This window comes from Mustela nivalis (assembly GCF_964662115.1).
Source record: "Mustela nivalis genome assembly, chromosome: 12".
NCBI classification, from domain to species: domain Eukaryota; kingdom Metazoa; phylum Chordata; class Mammalia; order Carnivora; family Mustelidae; genus Mustela; species Mustela nivalis.
The window spans coordinates 103,865,534-103,886,374 of record NC_139031.1 but is presented as its reverse complement, the minus strand read 5'-3'; the positions used below and the strand labels follow the sequence as shown (position 1 = coordinate 103,886,374).

Below are 20,841 nucleotides of genomic sequence, written 5' to 3'. Positions count from 1 at the left end.
ACCCACCAATCCTCCAGTCTGGGTCTGCTCAGACCGTTCGGCCCCAGCCACCCAGCTTCTCTGTGCAGCATGGCAGGTCTCTGGGTTAGCTACCACCTGTCAATGACTAAGAAAGGAGATTGGAACAGCTGCAGGGAAAGCCATAGTTATTTGCATGTGGACTCCTGAAATTAATATGTACTCCCTGATTATACAGATGATTTGGTTCTTCTTGCTTCCAGGGCCCTTAAGAATCATAGCCCCTAGAAGCTACTCTATATTCTTGCATAATGCAGACAGCACTGGTATTTTCTCCAAAGGAAGGCAGCAATGTGGAACAGCATGTTTATCAGTCCTCAGGATCATGAAAGGGTGTGTTAACTCCTGTGGACACTGTGGAGATCACAGGTGAGGTGTTGTGCTAGCAGTGAGAACATTCATTTAAAACTCTGGGTCAGGTGATGGGTAAGGGAGATTATTCTGAGCGAAGGAGAAGAAAGGCCAGCAGAATCTAATGGCTCTGTTCTTTTTGCTATTGCAGCCTAAGACTGTCCTTGGTGAAAAGAAGATGTGATTAGAGACGCTCCCAGAATGACGCTGCTATGAGTTGACTCAATTAGAGCCACCGGGACCAGGGGCAGTGCTTTTCCTAACTGCAATGATGCATTTTCTTCCAAAGACTTTTGAAGGTTTAACTGGGGTCTTTTTTTTTTTTTTTTTAATTCTGAAAGAATCTTTGTTCTAAATCTACACAGGGTTCTATGATCTGTGGATTTATTTAATCATAAGTTGATACAAAAGAGACTTCTCTCTCGATTCAAACTCAAAGACAGAAATGCTGTGGCATCTCATCCACTGACCCCAACAGCATTAACTGCAGAAACCTGCCTTCTGCCACTAGAGCAGTGAATGCTGGAGAGCATGGCAGAGGAAGGCCCATGAATTCTGCACAACAAAGAAGCTCTGACAGGGAAGTATTCTGAATGAGATGTGCATTCATTTTCTGCTTTCCTTGGCCACCAACATAGAACCTCAAAACTTGCTGACAATTATTATGTTAGCATTTCCCAAAGTATATCTTAGAGTACATTCCAATGACTGTTAATAAACTTTCATTAAAAAAGATTTCTGGGGGTGCCTGGGTGGCTCAGTGGGTTAATCCTCTGCCTTCGGCTCAGGTCATGATCTCAGGGTCCTGGGATCGAGCCCCACATCAGGCTCTCTGCTCGGCAAGGGGCCTGCTTCCTCCTCTCTGCCTGTGTCTCTGCCTACTTGTGATCCCTGTCTGTCAAATAAATAAATAAAATCTTAAAAAAAAAAAAAACATTTCTGTGGTCAAATTTGGGAAACTCTAAGTTAAACATGTCCACACAGTTTTTTCTTTTAATTGTAGAACATCTTGGAAGCTTTACTATTCCAATGCATATTATGACTCTCCTTTTAAAAGGGAGTTAATAGAATTTTCCCAAACATTTATCTAAGAGACCCATTTTTGCAAAATATCTTTAAGGCTAGTATCTGATCTGCATACTAGTTATTTGCTTTATTAACATCTCAGATTTTTAGTGTTCCTATATTAAAACAGGGAGGCCTTTAAAAACCCAGTCACATTATGGAATAAAGCATGGATTAGGAGAAGCTTATTTATCAAGGTTTATACTAAGGTTATTATGGTTTAACTGTAAGGTATCAGAAGACTTCAAGACTGAAAAATTGAGTGAGGTCTCAATTCTCAAATTTAGTTTGTTAATATACCTTCATTAATTAATTTGAAATATACTCTAGCATCTTTGGATTTGCCCAAATTTAAGTGTGAGCCTCTAAGCACATCAAAAATACGGATATAAAAAATTTCTGTTTAGCCAAATTTTGAGTTAACCTCCTTTCATGAGCATAGGCAATTGTAAAGGATGTCTACTGCTGAAGAATCATCCAGAAGTCATTACCAAGCCCACCTCCAAGATCCCTCTGCTGGAGAACACTGTGGCGATCACTATGGAAGTAGGGAAATGTTGAGGGTGAGGAAATGATGAGCAAGGACAAGCTGGATAAGCAAGGCCAACTCTGGTCATAGTCAAGATCACATGAGGGAAGCTTCTGGAATGTGGAGGGGGACAACATCATCGAGTTCAAAACTACCAAGACTGGAAAGCATTTCTGTTGGGGCATAATTTCAATGTTATTTCTAACATGCTTTAGTCTACAAAACATAAGGAAGGAAAGTGGAGAAAACAGTAAGATTAAGCCCAGAGCCCAAAGAGCTTCATTTAGAGAAGCCAGAAAATGTACTATTCAAAGCTGAACACTCTGAGGGCAAACTAATACTGACAATAATACTGACAATATTATTGACAGTAATACTGACAATTACTCGGAGATGGAGGATTCCTGGGCAAACTGGAATGCATGGCTATCCCAGCTCTATGTACAGAGAATGCTAATTGTGGGGGGAGCTTTGGAATGAACTATGCATAAGGTCCTTTTTCTACCCTTCCTTCCCATTGGGTTATGTTTGTCAACTCCAAAGAAAAGTAAATAGTCACTTGCAATAGGCGAGGTTCCTGGACAGGCATCAGCTGCCTTACAGAGCTTATTCAAGTTCTGATATGGCACCCCCAACACAAGAACCGCCACTAGATACCTGCGACATGGGGGAATGAGTCACTCCAGCAGAACCTGGAGGGGCCACCTCAGGCTTGAAAGGGTCGAAGTCCAGATCCAACAATGTCTCCTCTTTCTTTACCTCAGGGACTTCATTCTGTTAAAATGAAACAAAAAATAGTGTGAGACTTTGTGATATAATCTATGTATGATCCTCAACACCACTGAATACCCCCAAAGCAGGCTCTGGTAGTTTCCAGAGTTAATTTCCCTTCATGAGCACAATGACGCAGCTCACCCATAAGCTCCCAGAGTTCCCAGGAAATGTGATGAAGGGGGAAATAATCAACCCTGGACAGCTACAATCTCAGACACCCAGGAACGTGACCTGGCTTTTAATTCCTCTCCTTGTCCGGGGGTGCCTGGGTGGCTCAGTGGGTTAAAGCCTCTGCCTTTGGCTCAGGTCATGATCCCAGGGTTCTGGGATCGAGCCCTGCATTGGGCTCTCTGCTCAGCAGGGAGCCTGCCTCCACCTCTCTCTCGCTGCCTGCCTCTCTGCCTGCTTGTGATCTCTTTCTGTCAAATAAATAAAATAAAAATTAAAAAAAAAAATCTTCTCCTTGTCCTGGTCTGAATCCAGCCAATGAAGAGAATGTCTGAGAGGTATATCCTGATGCCACCAATATCCAAGGATTCCCCTTTGCTAGTTCAGAAATCTCTGATCAAGAATTACAGATGATCAGCTGGCTTGGATCCATTCTGTAGCCCACCGCCATAATATCCCCTATGAAGTCAGTATGTAAAAAGGAAGGGACACCGTCTATTGTGACTACATCCACCTGCCTCATGCCCTTGGAGGGACCTGTCCCTTGATCTAATTATTGTATGATCATTCTTCATCCATAATGCTGTTGGTCTCCACTGTGTATATGAGGGAGGGAGGGTGAAAGGGAAGACATGGGGAAAGAACCATGTCTCCCAACAGTCGCTGGAAAATAACATTCATGGTTTAGAAAGAGGTAAAACAAATAAGACCTAGGATAAGAGTCCTGCTATGATAATAGCAAAACATTTACAATAGTGAACATTAATATTTGTTCACTTATGATATTAAAAAATACATGGGCTTTGAAGTTAGCCTAACCCTGGCTCAAGTTACATAGTAAGGGTAGAGCTGAAATAAAGTCTCCATAAACTACCAAGGTGAATAGAACTGGGTCAGTTTTCACAGAATCAAGTTACATGTGTTTAATATTTGATATAAGCTTCAATTTTGACCATCTTTTACCTAGTAATTGAAAGGTCACAATCATGAATAAAGCACATGTAAGAATAGGGATGTTCAGAGGCACCTGGTGGCTCAGTCAGTTAAATGTCTGCCTTTGGCTAAGGTCATGATCTCAAGTCCTGAGATGGAGTCCCACATCAGGCTCCCTGCTCAGTGGGGGGCCTGCTTCTCCTTCTCCCTTTCTCTCTCAAATAAATAAATAAAATCTTTAAAAAAAAAAAAGAATAAGGATGTTCAGAGAAAGATCTTATTTGTTTGTTTGTTTGTTTGCTTGTTTTCTTTGAGAGAGAGCAAGTACACACACATGAACACGTTGAGACGCAGAAGGAGAAGGGAGAGAAGAAGACTACACACTGAGTGAGAAGCCCCATACGGGCCTCAGTCTCATGATGCTTCTATCATAATCTCAGCCTAAATTAAGCGTAATTAATATCAATCATAGACATAAAATTTAAAACTGTATGTAAAACTTTGAAATATAAAAGATAATACTTTTTTTAATATCCATACTCACTGGAGTAGAAATTCTGTTTTGATATCATGCTACAGGTTTTGAGCTATCTATTTTGCAGCATAATTATTCTTAAACACTTTTAAAATTTCACAAGGATAATGCTATTCTGATATCCCTGTTTCTTTAATAATTACAATCACAAAACTATCAACAGATTCCTTTGGCCCCTATTCAAATCTGCATCAGTTCTGTTTTTCACTAACATTTATATTGATGCAAATCATATTTTTTGTGAAATTCTGTGAACACCAATATTCATTCTGAATGTGCTAGACACTGTTCTGAGAACTTAATACATATAAATATTAACTCAGGTTAGGACACTTTGCTGCCGTCTAATGATAACAACCCCAGAACACTGTTATTGCCTTCAAAGAATTACCTTCCTAGAGTGCTCAAATGTATTCATTTCACTTTCATCATCTAATCCTTAGAAAATTCTGGGGTAGTGGCATCATTTCTCCATCTGGGGATGAGGACAACGGGCTAAATGAGCTTAGCTACTGTCCTGGTTCCCTCGGCTGCAGTGCAGTTGAGGCAGGACTGAAACAGCTGGATGCCCTGGACTCCGATGCTATTCCAGACTGCTACTAGGACCTGGTTCCCCATCTCTCAAACAGGCAACCCTGAGGATCTGCAGAGGAACTCCTGACAGCCTGGAAATGCTTCATAAAATGATAACCCCTCCAAATACGTCCATTAATCCTCCGTGAGCATAATGGATCCCCCTTAGGAACTTCAGATGGGAATTTAGACATCAGGGATGAAAAGACTATACAGAGCTATGCTTAGACTTTGCGATGGATCTGGGTTTACACCCAGTTTTGCCACTTGCTAGCTGTGTCTCTCTGGGCAATTAGTTCAGTTTCTTTTCTTTCTTTCTTTCTTTTTTTTTTTTTTTAATATTTTGTTTATTTATTTCAGAGAGAGAGAGAGAGCAAGTAGGGGAGAGGGACAGAGAGAGAAGCAGGCTCCTGGTTAAGCAGGAAGCCTGATGCAGGACTCGATCCCAAGACTCCGGGATCATGACCTGAGCTGAAGGCAGACGCTTAATTGACTGAGCCACCCAGGTACCTCTAGTTCACCTTCTTTGAGCCTCCATTTCTTCATGCATAAAATGTGAGTGATACAACCTAGTAAGAATACCGTGAGTAGTAAAGACAATGAATCCATAGTATATACTATATAGGAGATACTCTAAATGGAAATGGAAGCTACATGGTTATTAATTATATTGGTAATTAAGTATATCTGTGTAAAACCACCGTCTTCAAATATCCAAAATACCAGTGTGACTGCCTTCAAAATGTGCTGTTGGCATCTTCAAACAAATTCTATTTGGTTTTGCACCCTGAATTGTTGAGTGTTACCCTTAAGGCATTCATATCAAAGAGTAGTTGGGTAGAACTACAAAAAGAACAAAAAAGGAGTTGCCTAGTGATGTAATATTCCCTTATAAAATGACAAATCTGTCATTACATGTTGAATCACAGTGACATGTAATTTCACTTAACATTATAAAAGAAAACTAATCTCTCATTCCTTCTACCTGTGTTGCCATCAGAATAGATCTGATATGGTCCCAACATTCTTAAGCTTTTGTAAGCTAGAGCTTAAGTACTGTTTTACCATTAAAAGTCTAGAAGAGGTGAGGGCACCTGGGTGACTCAGGCTGTTGGGAGTCTGCCTTTGTCTTGGGTCATGAACCCAGGATCCTAGGATCGAGCCCCATTCCGGCTCCTTGCACAGTGGGGCATCTGCTTCTTGCTCTCCCCCTGCCTCTTGCTCACCCTGCTTGTACTCTGTATCTCTTTGTGTCAAATAAATAAATAAAATCTTAAAAAAAAATTCTAGAAGAGGTGATCTAGAATGTGCTCTTAAGAAAGAAGACTAGAAGGGAGTCAAGATGGCGGAGAAGCAAGCTGAGACTGCTTCAGCTAGCCGGAGATCAGCTAGATAGCTTATCTAAAGATTGCAAACACCTGAAAATCCATCGGCAGATCGAAGAGAAGAAGAACAGCAATTCTGGAAACAGAAAAACAACCACTTTCTGAAAGGTAGGACCGGCGGAGAAGTGAATCCAAAGTGACGGGAAGATAGACCCCGGGGGGAGGGGCCGGCTCCCGGCAAGCGGCGGAGCAACCGCGCACAAAATCAGGACTTTTAAAAGTCTGTTCCGCTGAGGGACATCGCTCCAGAAGCTAAACCGGGGCGAAGCCCACGCGGGGTCAGCGTGGCCTCAGGTCCCGCAGGGTCACAGAAGGATCGGGGGTGTCTGAGTGTTGCAGAGCTTGCGGGTATTGGAACGGGAAAGCCGGCTACAGAGACAGAGCCAACAGTAAGCTCACAGCTCGGTGTTACCTTGAACCTGTCGCAGGCTCGGTGAGCTCAGAGCGCGGCCGGAGGTCAGGCAGACGGGAGTAACTGGGCGCTGTTCTCTGAGGGCGCACTGAGGAGTGCGGCCCTGGGCTCTCGGCTCCTCCGGGCCGGAGACCAGGAGGCCGCCATTTGTATTCCCGTCCTCCGGAACTCTACGGAAAGCGCTCAGGGAACAAAAGCTCCTGAAAGCAAACCCGAGCGGATTACTCACCCCGGCCCCGAGTAAGGGCGGTGCCATTCCGCCTGGGGCAAAGACACTTGAGAATCACTACAACAGGCCCCTCCCCCAGAAGATCAACAAGAAATCCAGCTGAAACCAAGTTCACCTACCAAGGAGTGCAGTTTCAATACCAAGGAGAGCAGCAGAATTCCAGAGGAGGAAAGAGCCAAGCACGGAACTCATGGCTTTTTTTCTTGTGATTTTTTTTAGTCTTGCAGTTAATTTAATTTTTTCTTTATCATTTTTTTTTTTTTTTCTTCTCGCCTTCGGGTAAAATTTTTTTTTTTAACTTTTACCTTTTTCTTTTTTAACGATTTTTTACTAGTTTAATTAATATATATATTTTTTCTTTTTTACATTTTTCTTAGGTGTTTTCTTTTTTAAAAAATTCTTTTCTTTTCTTTTCTTTTTCTTTTCTTTTTTCTTTTTTTTTTTTCTTTCTTCCTTTTTGAACCTCTTTTTATCCCCTTTCTCCCCACTCACGATTTTGGATCTCTTCTAATTTGGTTAAAGCATATTTTCCTGGGGTTGTTGCCACCGTTTTAGTATTTTACTTGCCCCTTCATTTACTCTTATCTGGACAAAATGACAAGACGTAAAAATTCAACACAAAAAAAAGAACAAGAGGCAGTACCGAAGGCTAGGGACCTAATCAATACAGACATCGGTAATATGTCAGATCTAGAGTTCAGAATGACAATTCTCAAGGTTCTAGCCGGGCTCAAAAAAGGCATGGAAGATATTAGAGAAACCCTCTTGAGAGATATAAAAGCCCTTTCTGGAGAAATAAAAGAACTAAAATCTAACCAAGTTGAAATCAAAAAAGCTATTAATGAGGTACAATCAAAAATGGAGGCTCTAACTGCTAGGATAAATGAGGCAGAAGAAAGAATTAGTGATATAGAAGACCAAATGACAGAGAATAAAGAAGCTGAGCAAAAGAGGGACAAACAGCTACTGGACCACGAGGGGAGAATTCGAGAGATAAGTGACACCATAAGACGAAACAACATTAGAATAATTGGGATTCCAGAAGAAGAAGAAAGAGAGAAGGGAGCAGAAGGTATACTGGAGAGAATTATTGGGGAGAATTTCCCCAATATGGCAAAGGGAATGAGCATCAAAATTCAGGAGGTTCAGAGAACGCCCCTCAAAATCAATAAGAATAGGCCCACACCCCGTCACCTAATAGTAAAATTTACAAATCTCAGTGACAAAGAGAAAATCCTGAAAGCAGCCCGGGAAAAGAAGTCTATAACATACAATGGTAAAAATATTAGATTGGCAGCTGACTTATCCACAGAGACCAGGCAGGCCAGAAAGAGCTGGCATGATATTTTCAGAGCACTAAACGAGAAAAACATGCAGCCAAGAATACTATATCCAGCTAGGCTATCATTGAAAATAGAAGGAGAGATTAAAAGCTTCCAGGACAAACAAAAACTGAAAGAATTTGCAAGCACCAAACCAGCTCTACAGGAAATATTGAAAGGGGTCCTCTAAGCAAAGAGAGAGCCTACAAGTGGTAGATCAGAAAGGAACAGAGACCATATACAGTAACAGTCACCTTACAGGCAATACAATGGCACTAAATTCATATCTCTCAATAGTTACCCTGAATGTGAATGGGCTAAATGCCCCTGTCAAAAGACACAGGGTATCAGAATGGATAAAAAAACAAAACCCATCTATATGTTGCCTCCAAGAAACTCATTTTAAGCCCGAAGACACCTCCAGATTTAAAGTGAGGGGGTGGAAAAGAATTTACCATGCTAATGGACATCAGAAGAAAGCAGGAGTGGCAATCCTTATATCAGATCAATTAGATTTTAAGCCAAAGACTATAATAAGAGATGAGGAAGGACACTATATCATACTCAAAGGGTCTGTCCAACAAGAAGATTTAACAATTTTAAATATCTATGCCCCCAACGTGGGAGCAGCCAACTATATAAACCAATTAATAACAAAATCAAAGAAACACATCAACTATAATACAATAATAGTAGGGGACTTTAACACTCCCCTCACTGAAATGGACAGGTCATCCAAGCAAAAGATCAGCAAGGAAACAAAGGCCTTAAACGACACACTGGACCAGATGGACATCACAGATATATTCAGAATATTTCATCCCAAAGCAACAGAATACACATTCTTCTCTAGTGCACATGGAACATTCTCCAGAATAGATCAAATCCTCGGTCCTAAATCAAGACTCAACCGGTATCAAAAGATTGGGATCATTCCCTGCATATTTTCAGACCACAATGCTCTAAAGCTAGAACTCAACCACAAGAGGAAGTTTGGAAAGAACCCAAATACATGGAGACTAAACAGTATCCTTCTAAAGAATGAATGGGTCAACCGGGAAATTAAAGAAGAATTGAAAAAAATCATGGAAACAAATGATAATGAAAATACAACGGTTCAAAATCTGTGGGACAGAACAAAGGCAGTCCTGAGAGGAAAATATATAGCGGTACAAGCCTTTCTCAAGAAACAAGAAAGGTCTCAGGTACACAACCTAACCCTACACCTAAAGGAGCTGGAGAAAGAACAAGAAAGAAACCCTAAGCCCAGCAGGAGAAGAGAAATCATAAAGATCAGAGCAGAAATCAATGAAATAGAAACTAAAAAAACAATAGAACAAATCAACGAAAGTAGGAGCTGGTTCTTTGAAAGAATTAATAAAATTGATAAACCCCTGGCCCGACTTATCAAAAAGAAAAGAGAAAGGACCCAAATAAATAAAATCATGAATGAAAGAGGAGAGATCACAACTAACACCAAAGAAATACAAACTATTATAAGAACATACTATGAGCAACTCTACGGCAATAAATTTGACAATCTGGAAGAAATGGATGCATTCCTAGAAACATATAAACTACCACAACTGAACCAGGAAGAAATAGAAAGCCTGAACAGACCCATAACCAGTAAGGAGATTGAAACAGTCATTAAAAATCTCCAAACAAACAAAAGCCCAGGGCCAGACGGCCTCCCAGGGGAATTCTACCAAACATTTAAAGAAGAACTAATTCCTATTCTCCTGAAACTGTTCCAAAAAATAGAAATGGAAGGAAAACTTCCAAACTCATTTGATGAGGCCAGCATCACCTTGATCCCAAAACCAGACAAGGATCCCACCAAAAAAGAGAGCTATAGACCAATATCCTTGATGAACACAGATGCGAAAATACTCAACAAAATACTAGCCAATAGGATTCAACAGTACATTAAAAAGATTATTCACCACGACCAAGTGGGATTTATTCCAGGGCTGCAAGGTTGGTTCAACATCCGCAAATCAGTCAAAATGATACAACACATCAATAAAAGAAAGAACAAGAACCATATGATACTCTCAATAGATGCTGAAAAAACATTTGACAAAGTACAGCATCCCTTCCTCATCAAAACGCTTCAAAGTGTAGGGATAGAGGGCACATACCTCAATATCATCAAAGCCATCTATGAAAAACCCACCGCAAATATCATTCTCAATGGAGAAAAACTGAAAGCTTTTCCGCTAAGGTCAGGAACACGGCAGGGATGTCCATTATCACCACTGCTATTCAACATAGTACTAGAGGTCCTAGCCTCAGCAATCAGACAACAAAAGGAAATTAAAGGCATCCAAATCGGCAAAGAAGAAGTCAAATTATCACTCTTCGCAGATGATATGATACTATATGTGGAAAACCCAAAAGACTCCACTCCAAAACTGCTAGAACTTATACAGGAATTCAGTAAAGTGTCAGGATATAAAATCAATGCACAGAAATCAGTTGCATTTCTCTACACCAACAGCAAGACAGAAGAAAGAGATATTAAGGAGTCAATCCCATTTACAATTGCATCCAAAACCATAAGATACCTAGGAATAAACCTAACCAAAGAGACACAGAATCTATACTCAGAAAACTATAAAGTACTCATGAAAGAAATTGAGGAAGACACAAAGAAATGGAAAAATGTTCCATGCTCCTGGATTGGAAGAATAAATATTGTGAAAATGTCTATGCTACCTAAAGCAATCTACACATTTAATGCAATTCCTATCAAAGTACCATCCATCTTTTTCAAAGAAATGGAACAAATAATGCTAAAATTTATATGGAACCAGAAAAGACCTCGAATAGCCAAAGGGATATTGAAAAAGAAAGCCAACGTTGGTGGCATCACAATTCCGGACCTCAAGCTCTATTACAAAGCTGTCATCATCAAGACAGCATGGTACTGGCACAAAAACAGACACATAGATCAATGGAACAGAATAGAGAGCCCAGAAATAGACCCTCAACTCTATGGCCAACTAATCTTCGACAAAGCAGGAAAGAACGTCCAATGGAAAAAAGACAGCCTCTTCAATAAATGGTGCTGGGAAAATTGGACAGCCACATGCAGAAAAATGAAATTGGACCATTTCCTTACACCACACACAAAAATAGACTCAAAATGGATGAAGGACCTCAATGTGCGAAAGGAATCCATCAAAATCCTTGAGGAGAACACAGGCAGCAACCTCTTCGACCTCTGCCGCAGCAACATCTTCCTAGGAACAACGCAAAAGGCAAGGGAAGCAAGGGAAAAAATGAACTATTGGGATTTCATCAAGATCAAAAGCTTTTGCACAGCAAAGGAAACAGTTAACAAAATCAAAAGACAACTGACAGAATGGGAGAAGATATTTGCAAACGACATATCAGATAAAGGACTAGTGTCCAGAATCTATAAAGAACTTAGCAAACTCACCACCCAAAGAACAAATAATCCAATCAAGAAATGGGCAGAGGACATGAACAGACATTTCTGCAAAGAAGACATCCAGATGGCCAACAGACACATGAAAAAGTGCTCCATATCACTCGGCATCAGGGAAATACAAATCAAAACCACAATGAGATATCACCTCACACCAGTCAGAATGGCTAAAATCAACAAGTCAGGAAATGACAGATGCTGGCGAGGATGCGGAGAAAGGGGAACCCTCCTACACTGTTGGTGGGAATGCAAGCTGGTGCAGCCACTCTGGAAAACAGCATGGAGGTTCCTCAAAATGTTGAAAATAGAACTGCCCTATGACCCAGCAATTGCACTATTGGGTATTTACCCTAAAGATACAAACGTAGTGATCCAAAGGGGCACATGCACCCGAATGTTTATAGCAGCAATGTCCACAATAGCCAAACTATGGAAAGAACCTAGATGTCCATCAACAGATGAATGGATCAAGAAGATGTGGTATATATACACAATGGAATACTATGCAGCCATCAAAAGAAATGAAATCTTGCCATTTGCGACAACATGGATGGAACTAGAGCGTATCATGCTTAGCGAAATAAGTCAAGCGGAGAAAGACAACTATCATATGATCTCCCTGATATGAGGAAGTGGTGATGCAACATGGAGGCTTAAGTGGGTACGAGAAGAATAAATGAAAGAAGATGGGATTGGGAGGGAGACAAACCATAAGTGACTCTTAATCTCACAAAACAAACTGAGGGTTGCTGGGGGGAGGGGGTTTGGGAGAAGGGGGTGGGATTATGGACATTGGGGAGGGTATGTGCTTTGGTGAGTGCTGTGAAGTGTGTAAACCTGGTGATTCACAGACCTGTACCCCTGGGGATAAAAATATATGTTTATAAAAAATAAAAAATTAAAAAAAAAAAAAAAAGAAGACTAGATGTATAAACCAAAGGGGGAAAATATCCAATGGGAAAATCCTACCAATTATAATAATTTTCTATACTATATTTCATGAAGTGTCTTCCACTAGGAACATCTAAGGTTACGTCTGAAATACTGAACTTCTTCCAGTACAGGTATATCATTTGACCATAATCTTTATGCCTACTTGCCATGGTCTCCTAAAGGATGGCGTTTACTTCCTTATCCCTTGCCTTGGGGATGACCATCTGTCATTCTTTGGCCAATGGTTGTTAGTAAGTGTCATGCAAGCAAAGGCTTGATATAGGCTTGCATAGTTGACTTGCTTTTTTGTAATCCTGCCACTCACCATGAAAAGCAAAAGCTTTGTGGCAACCACTGGTGAAGGAAGGTGGGAGACACAGGGAGTGCACCTGGGCACAACATGACTACCTTTCTCAAAACCCATGTTAAAGAGAAATTCTTAAAATTGGCCAGAGGAGGGGCACCTGGGTGGCTCAGTGGGTTAAAGACTCTGCCTTCAGCTCAGGTCATGATCTCAGGGTCCTGGGATCGAGTCCCGCATCGGGCTCTCTGCTCAGCGGGGAGCCTGCTTCCCTTCCTCTCTCCCTGCCTGCCTCTCTGCCTATTTGTGATCTCTTCTGTCAAATAAATAAATAAACCTTTAAAAAAACAAAAAAATTGGCCAGAGGAAAAGAATGTATTACTTCACAGAGGAAAAGACTGAGATTAATAGCAGATTTATCACCAGGAGTAATGCAAACAAAAAGATGGTGAGGCACTATCCTTAAAGTACTGAGAGAAAGAAACTTAGAATTCTGTGCCCCTTGCAAATATTTTTGAAAACAACAATGAGATGACTATTTTTTCATACACAGACAAAAAAAAAGAATTCACTGCCATCAGATCCATACTACAACTAATGTGAAGGACATTATTCAGCCACAATAAGTGATACTAGATGGAAATATGGATCTATACAAGGAAATGACAAGCGCCAAAGGAATGAGAAATAGTAACTATGTAGGTAAGAATATATGACTTTAGTTATTATTTAAATTTCCTTAAAAGATAATTGACTGCTTAAACAAAGATAACAAAGTAACATGGCAACACCCATGAAACCAGTCAGAGATGTAAATTACACATATTTGGATCTCTATGGGGGCAGAGGATCATCAGTCAAGGGGGTGCACCTTGCCCTGATAGTAGTTGATATTTTCAGCTGTACATCCTCTCAACCACAACTCAACAGAATGATGAGGAAGAGGAACCCCCAACAAAGAAAGAACCAGAGACAATGGCCTCTCCAGTAGATCTAGTAGATATGGATCCATGCAATATGTCAGAGATAGACTTCAGGGTAGACCACAGTCAGGCTGGAGACACTATTAATGGCAACATAGATGAAGGGAAGAAGTGAGAGCATATCTGACAGAAATTAAAAATGCTATCGATGAGATACAATCTAATCTAGATACTCTAACAGGTAGGATAAATGAAGCAGAAGAACGTATTAGCAATCTAGAAGATAAATAGAAAAGAAGGAGCAGGAGGAGGCCTGAAACAAACAGCTTAAAATCCATGAAAACAGAATTAGAGAAATAAATGAACACCATGAAACATTACAATGTCAGAATTACTGGGATCCCTGAGTGGGGGTGAAGGGAGAGAGAAAGGACTAGAAGATAGCTCTTGGAAGCTAAAGACCATCCTGCTCAAGAATGTTTTGGTAAATCAGAAAATAAAAGAAGAACATAATCAATTCATGGAAACCAATGAAAACAAAGAAACAAAGACACATCATTGCAAAACCTATGGGATATGGCAAATACGGTCCTAAGGGGGAAATACATAGCCAAACATGACTCACTAAAAAGAAAAAAAAAAAAAAAGAAAGAAAGAAAAAGAAGAAAAAACCTGAATATACAAACTCTCTTCACACTATTTAAAGAGCTGGAGAATCAAAAATAAATTATGAACAAGAAGGGAAATAATTAAGATTAGAGCAGAAATCAATGAATTAGAAACCAGAGATACAGTAGAACACATCAACAAAACTAGAAGCTGGTTCTTTGAAAGAATCGATAAGATCGATAAACCACTGGCCAGAGTAATCCAAAAGAAAAGAGAAGGGACCAAAATTAATAAAATTATGAATGAAAGGGGTGAGATCATGACTAACATCAAGGAAATAGAAACAATCATCAGAAATTATTATCAACAGCTATATGCCAGTAAGTTAAGCAATCTAGATGAAATGGATACATTCCTGGTAACCCATAAACTTCCAAGACTGAAACAGAAAGAAAATGACAACCTGAATAGACCAATAACTAGTAATGAGATTAGAGCAGTGATCAAAAACCTCCCAAAAAACAAGAGTCCAAGGCCTGATGGATTCCCTGGGGAATTCTACCAGACATTCAAAAAAGAAATAATTTGAGTTCTCCTAAAGCTGTTTCAAAAAAATAGAAACAGAAGGAAAACCTCCAGACTCTTTTCATAACGCCAGCATTACCTTGATCTCAAAACCGGTCAAAGACCCCAACAAAAAGGAGAATTTCAGAACAACATCCCTGATGAATATGCCAAAATTCTCAACAAGATCTTAGCTAATAGGATCCAACAGTACCTGGAAAGGATTATCCACCATGACCAGGTTGGATTTATCCCTGGAATACAAGTGTGGCTCAACATTCACAAACCAGTCAATGTGATAGGACACATAAATAAGAGAAGAGAGAAGAACCACATTAACCTCTCAACTGATGCAGAAAAAGCATTTGACAAAAACAGCATCTATTCCTGATTAAAACTCTTCAAGAATATAGGGATAGAGGGAATATTCTTCAATTCCATGAAATCCATCTATGAAAACCCCACACCAAATAACATTCTCCATGGGGAAAACCAAGAGCTTTCTCATTGAGATCAGGAACACAACAAGAATGCCCACTCTTGCCACTACTGTTCAACATAGTACTAGAAGTCCTAGCAACAGCAATCAGACAACAAAAAGAAATGAAAAGTATTCAAGTTGGCAAAGAGGTCAAACTCTCTTCGCAGATGATGTCATATTATATGTGGAAAACCCAAAAGTCTCCATTCCCAAATTATTAGAACTCATCCAACAATTCAAATAATTTGGCAGGATACAAAGTCAATGCACAGAAATCAGTTGCTTTCTTATACACTAACAATGAAATTGTAGAAAGAGACATTGGAGAATCTATTCCATTTACATTAGCATGAAGAATCATAGGATACCTTGGAATAAACCTAACCAAAGAGGTAAAGGATCTATACTCTAAGAGCTACAAAACGCTCATGAAAGAAATTGAAGAAGACACAAAAAGATGAAAAAACATCCCACGTTCATGGATCAGAAGAATAAACATTGTTAAAATGTCTGTGCTGTCTAGAGCAATCTATAATTTCAATGCCATCCCATCAAAATACAAAGGGCATTTTTCAAAGTGCCAGAACAAGCAATTCTAAATTTTATAGGGGCATAAAAGACCCCAAATCACCAAGGAAATGTTGAAAAAGAAAACAAAGCTGGGGACCACCAAGACATCATGGTACTGGCACAAAAACAGATACATAGACTAATGCAACAGAATATAGAGCCCAGATATGAATTCTCAACTCTGCGGTCAACTAATCTTTGACAAAGCAGGAAAAAATATCCGGTGGAAAAAAGTCTCTTCAGTAATGGTGTTGGGAATATTGGACAGCTATATACAGAAGAATGAAACCCCACCATTCTCTTACACCATTCACAAAGATAAAGTCTAAATGGATGAAAGACATTAATGTGAGTTAGGAAACCATCAAAATCCTAGAGGAAAACATAGGCAATAACCTCTTTGACATCAGCCACAGCAACTTCTTTCAAGACACATCTCCAAAGGCAAAGGAAACGAAAGTGAAAATGAACTTTTGGGACTTCATCAAGATAAAAAGCTTCAGCACAGCAAAGGAAAATAAAAAAAAAAAAACAAAGAGGGAACCCATAGAATGGGAGGAGATATTTGCGAATGAGACTATAGTCAAAGAGCTGATACTCAAGATCTATAAAGAACTTCTTAAACTCAATACCCAAAAAGCAGATAATTATGTCAGAAAATGGGCCAAAGACCTGAGCAGACATACCAGTAGACATTCTAAAGAAGACATACAAATGGCTAACAGACACATGAAAAAAATGTTCATCATCATTAGCCATCAGGGAAAGTCAAATCAAAACCACATTGAGATACTACCTTACAACAGCTAGAATGGCCAGAATCAACAGGACAGGAAACAACAAGTGTTGGAGAGGATGTGGAGAATGGGGAACCCTCTTACACTGTTGGTGGGAATGCAAACTGGTACAGCCACTTTGGAAAGCAGTGCAGAGGTTCCTCAAAAAATGAAAAACAGAAATACCCTATGACCCTGCAATTACACTAAAGGGTATTGACCCCAGAGATACAGATGTAGTGAAAAGAAGGGCCATCTGTACCCCAATGTTCATTGCAGCAATGTCCACAATAGCCAAACTGTGGAAAGAGCCAAGATGCCCTTCAACAGATGAATGGATAAAGAAGATGTGGTCCATACACACAATCTTATATTACTCAGCCATCAGAAAGGATAAATACCTAACATCTGCATCGACATGGATGGGACTTGAGGAGATTATGTTAAGTGGAATAAGTCAAACAAAGTCGATTATCATATAGTTTCACTTATTTATGAAACATAAAGAATAACATAGAGGGCATTAGAAGTAGGAACAAATAAATGAAGGGAGAGAAATCAGAGTGGGAGATGAGCCATGAAAGACTATGGCCTCCAAGAAACAAAACTGAGGCTTTTAAATGGAAGGGGGTGGGGGATGGGTGAGCCTGTGATGGATATTAAGGAGAGCACAGATTGCATGGAGCACTGAGTGTTATACACAAACAATAAATCATGAAATACTACATCAAAAACAAATGATGTACTGTATGGTGACTAGCATAAAGCAATTTAAAAATAAGAAAGATTAAGTTATTTTTACATTAAAAAGTAAAATCCAGGGGGAAAAAAGTAAAATCTATAACAAAAATAGTAGAAAAATCAGAAATGAGGAAATGTACATATATTACTGTGAATTTTCTTATATTACACCTGAAATACTATACCTGAAATGGTGTACTACTATTTGAAGGTAGACTGTAATAAATTAAAACATGTACTTCAAGCTGTAAAGCAACTACTAAAATAAGAAAACAAGTTATAGCTAATAAAATAAAAGAGTAATAAAAAAATCAATTAATTTAAAAGAGAGCAGTGAAAGCAGGAAGGGGGCTAAAATAGATGGCATGATAGAAAACAAATATTGAAGTGCTAGGTTTAATCTTCACCATGTGAATAACTACCTTGAATGAAACTGGTCTAATAATATAATGAAAAGCAGAGGTTATTAGATTGGACTAAGAAAGCAAGACTCAATAGGTAATTGCCTCTAAGAACTGATTTCAAATATGGAGACACAAATAGGTTAAAAGTAAGAGGATGAAGAAAGATATAATATACCAGTCTAACCAAAAGACAGCTCAAATAGTTATACTAATGTCAAGAAAAGTAGATTTCAAATCAGAGAACATTATTAGGGATAAAGAAGTTCATTTCCTAATACAAAATAATACAAAAAGACATTAATTCTTAATATTTATGCATTCAATCATAGAGTATGAAGATACATGAGGAACCAAGAAAACAGCAAAAGGGAATTTCCAAAATGCACAATATGGGGCACCTGAGTGGCTCAGTGGGTTAAAGCCTCTGCCTTTGGCTCAGGTCATGATCCCAGGGTTCTGGGATCGAGCCCCACATTGCTCAGCAGGGAGCCTGCTTCCCTCTCTCTCTCTCTGCCTACTTGTGATGTCTGTCAAATAAATAAATAAAATCTTTTAAAAAAGAATGCACAATATTGTAGGGGAGATTTCACTAGACCTTCAATGTTATAGAAGATACAGAAAACACCAAGACCCAGTTTGACCTCATTTACAAAACATTCCATTATAATAGCAGAATACATATTCTTCTCAAGTGCATGCAGAACATGGAACATAATAGACACTATTCTGGAACAATGAACAGGTCACAATAAATTTAAAAACATTCAAGTCACACAAAGTATGCTCTCTGACAACAGTGGAATTAAGTTTGCAATCAGTGAGAGAATTATCTCTGGAATTGACAAAATTACAAAAATAACCTGATAAAAGAAACCAAAAGAAGAAATCAAAGTGGAAATTAGAAATTATCTTGAATTGAATTAAGAATGAAGACAACACACCAAAATTTGTGAGATGCTGCTAAAACAGTATTTAGGGGAAATTTATAGCACTAAATCCCTATATAAGAAAAGAAGGAAGGTCTCAAATCAGTAACTTCAGCTTCTACCTTGCAAACTAGCAGGGGAAATACACACAGCAAATAAAATTCTAAATAGAAATCGGCATCAGGGAAATACAAATCAAAACCACAATGCGATATCACCTCACACCAGTCAGAATGGCTAAAATCAACAAGTCAGGAAATGACAGATGCTGGCGAGGATGCGGAGAAAGGGGAACCCTCCTACACTGTTGATGGGAATGCAAGCTGGTGCAACCTCTCTGGAAAACAGCATGGAGGTTCCTCAAAATGTTGAAAATAGAACTGCCCTATGACCCAGCAATTGCACTATTGGGTATTTACCCTAAAGATACAAACGTAGTGATCCAAAGGGGCACGTGCACCCGAATGTTTATAGCAGCAATGTCCACAATAGCCAAACTATGGAAAGAACCTAGATGTCCATCAACAGATGAATGGATCAAGAAGATGTGGTATATATACACAATGGAATACTATGCAGCCATCAAAAGAAATGAAATCTTGCCATTTGCGACAACATGGATGGAACTAGAGCGTATCATGCTTAGCGAAATAAGTCAAGCGGAGAAAGACAACTATCATATGATCTCCCTGATATGAGGAAGTGGTGATGCAACATGGGGGCTTAAGTGGGTACGAGAAGAATAAATGAAAGAAGATGGGATTGGGAGGGAGACAAACCATAAGTGACTCTTAATCTCACAAAACAAACTGAGGGCTGCTGGGGGGAGGGGGTTTGGGAGAAGGGAGTGGGATTATGGACATTGGGGAGGGTATGTGCTTTGGTGAGTGCTGTGAAGTGTGTAAACCTGGTGATTCACAGACCTGTACCCCTGGGGATAAAAATATATGTTTATAAAAAATAAAAAATTATATTAAAAAAAAAAGTAATGGGGACAATTATGCAAATCAGAGTGGAAATGAATAAAATAGAAAATGAGAGTGAGAGAGAGAATATCAATAAAACCAAAAGGAAGTTTCCCTGAGAGGACTGATAAAATTGATAAACCTCTAGCCAGACTGATCAAGGTGCGGGGGGGAGAGGACACAAATTAGCTATATCAGGAATGAAAGAGGGAACATCACCACACATATTAAAAAAGAAAAATAAGGAAGTATTTATTATAAATCACTTCATTCTAATACATTTAACAATTTAGATGAGAGAGGCAAATTTCTTGAGAAATACAAACTTACACATATAGAGAAGCCATATCACTATGTTGTACATCTGAAACTTATGTAACATTGTGTGCCAACTATACTCAAATAAAAAAAATTTTTTTAAGAGAGAAACAAAACAAAACAAAAACTCCTCAGGCATAGATGGCTCCTCTGGTGAATTCTACCAAAGAATTAGGGAAGGGAAAAAAATACCAATTCTACACAACTAGAGAGGAGCGAATATTTCCCAAATCTTTTTGAGACGCCTGGGTGGCTCAGTTGGTTAAGCAGCTGCCTTCGGCTCAGGTCATGATCCTAGCGTCCTGGGATCGAGTCCCACATCGGGCTCCTTGCTCAGCAGGGAGCCTGTTTCTCCCTCTGCCTCTGCCTGCCATTCTGTCTGCCTGTGCTCGCTCTCCCCCCCCCCTCTGATAAATAAATAAAATCTTAAAAAAAATGTATATACACAGTGGAATATTCAGCCTTAAAAGAGTAAGTCCTGCCATTTGTGACATGGATACGTCTGGAGGACATTATGAAACCAGTGTATCATCACTGGTGTCTGTGAAAAACTTTTGCTGTTGTATTTATTTCTTTGAT

The 20,841-nt window shown here is 39.4% G+C and overlaps 1 protein-coding gene across 2 annotated transcripts in view; it reads right to left on the bottom strand.

Moving 5' to 3' along the window:
• Nucleotides 1-20,841, bottom strand: part of AMPH (amphiphysin) — a 266,447-nt gene that overhangs the window by 46,442 nt on the left and 199,164 nt on the right. For both annotated transcript variants that reach the window (XM_082692553.1, XM_082692554.1), the window contains exon 12: nucleotides 2,621-2,737. In XM_082692553.1, the coding sequence (XP_082548679.1) occupies nucleotides 2,621-2,737 (117 nt within the window). The remainder of the gene's footprint in view (nucleotides 1-2,620; nucleotides 2,738-20,841) is intronic.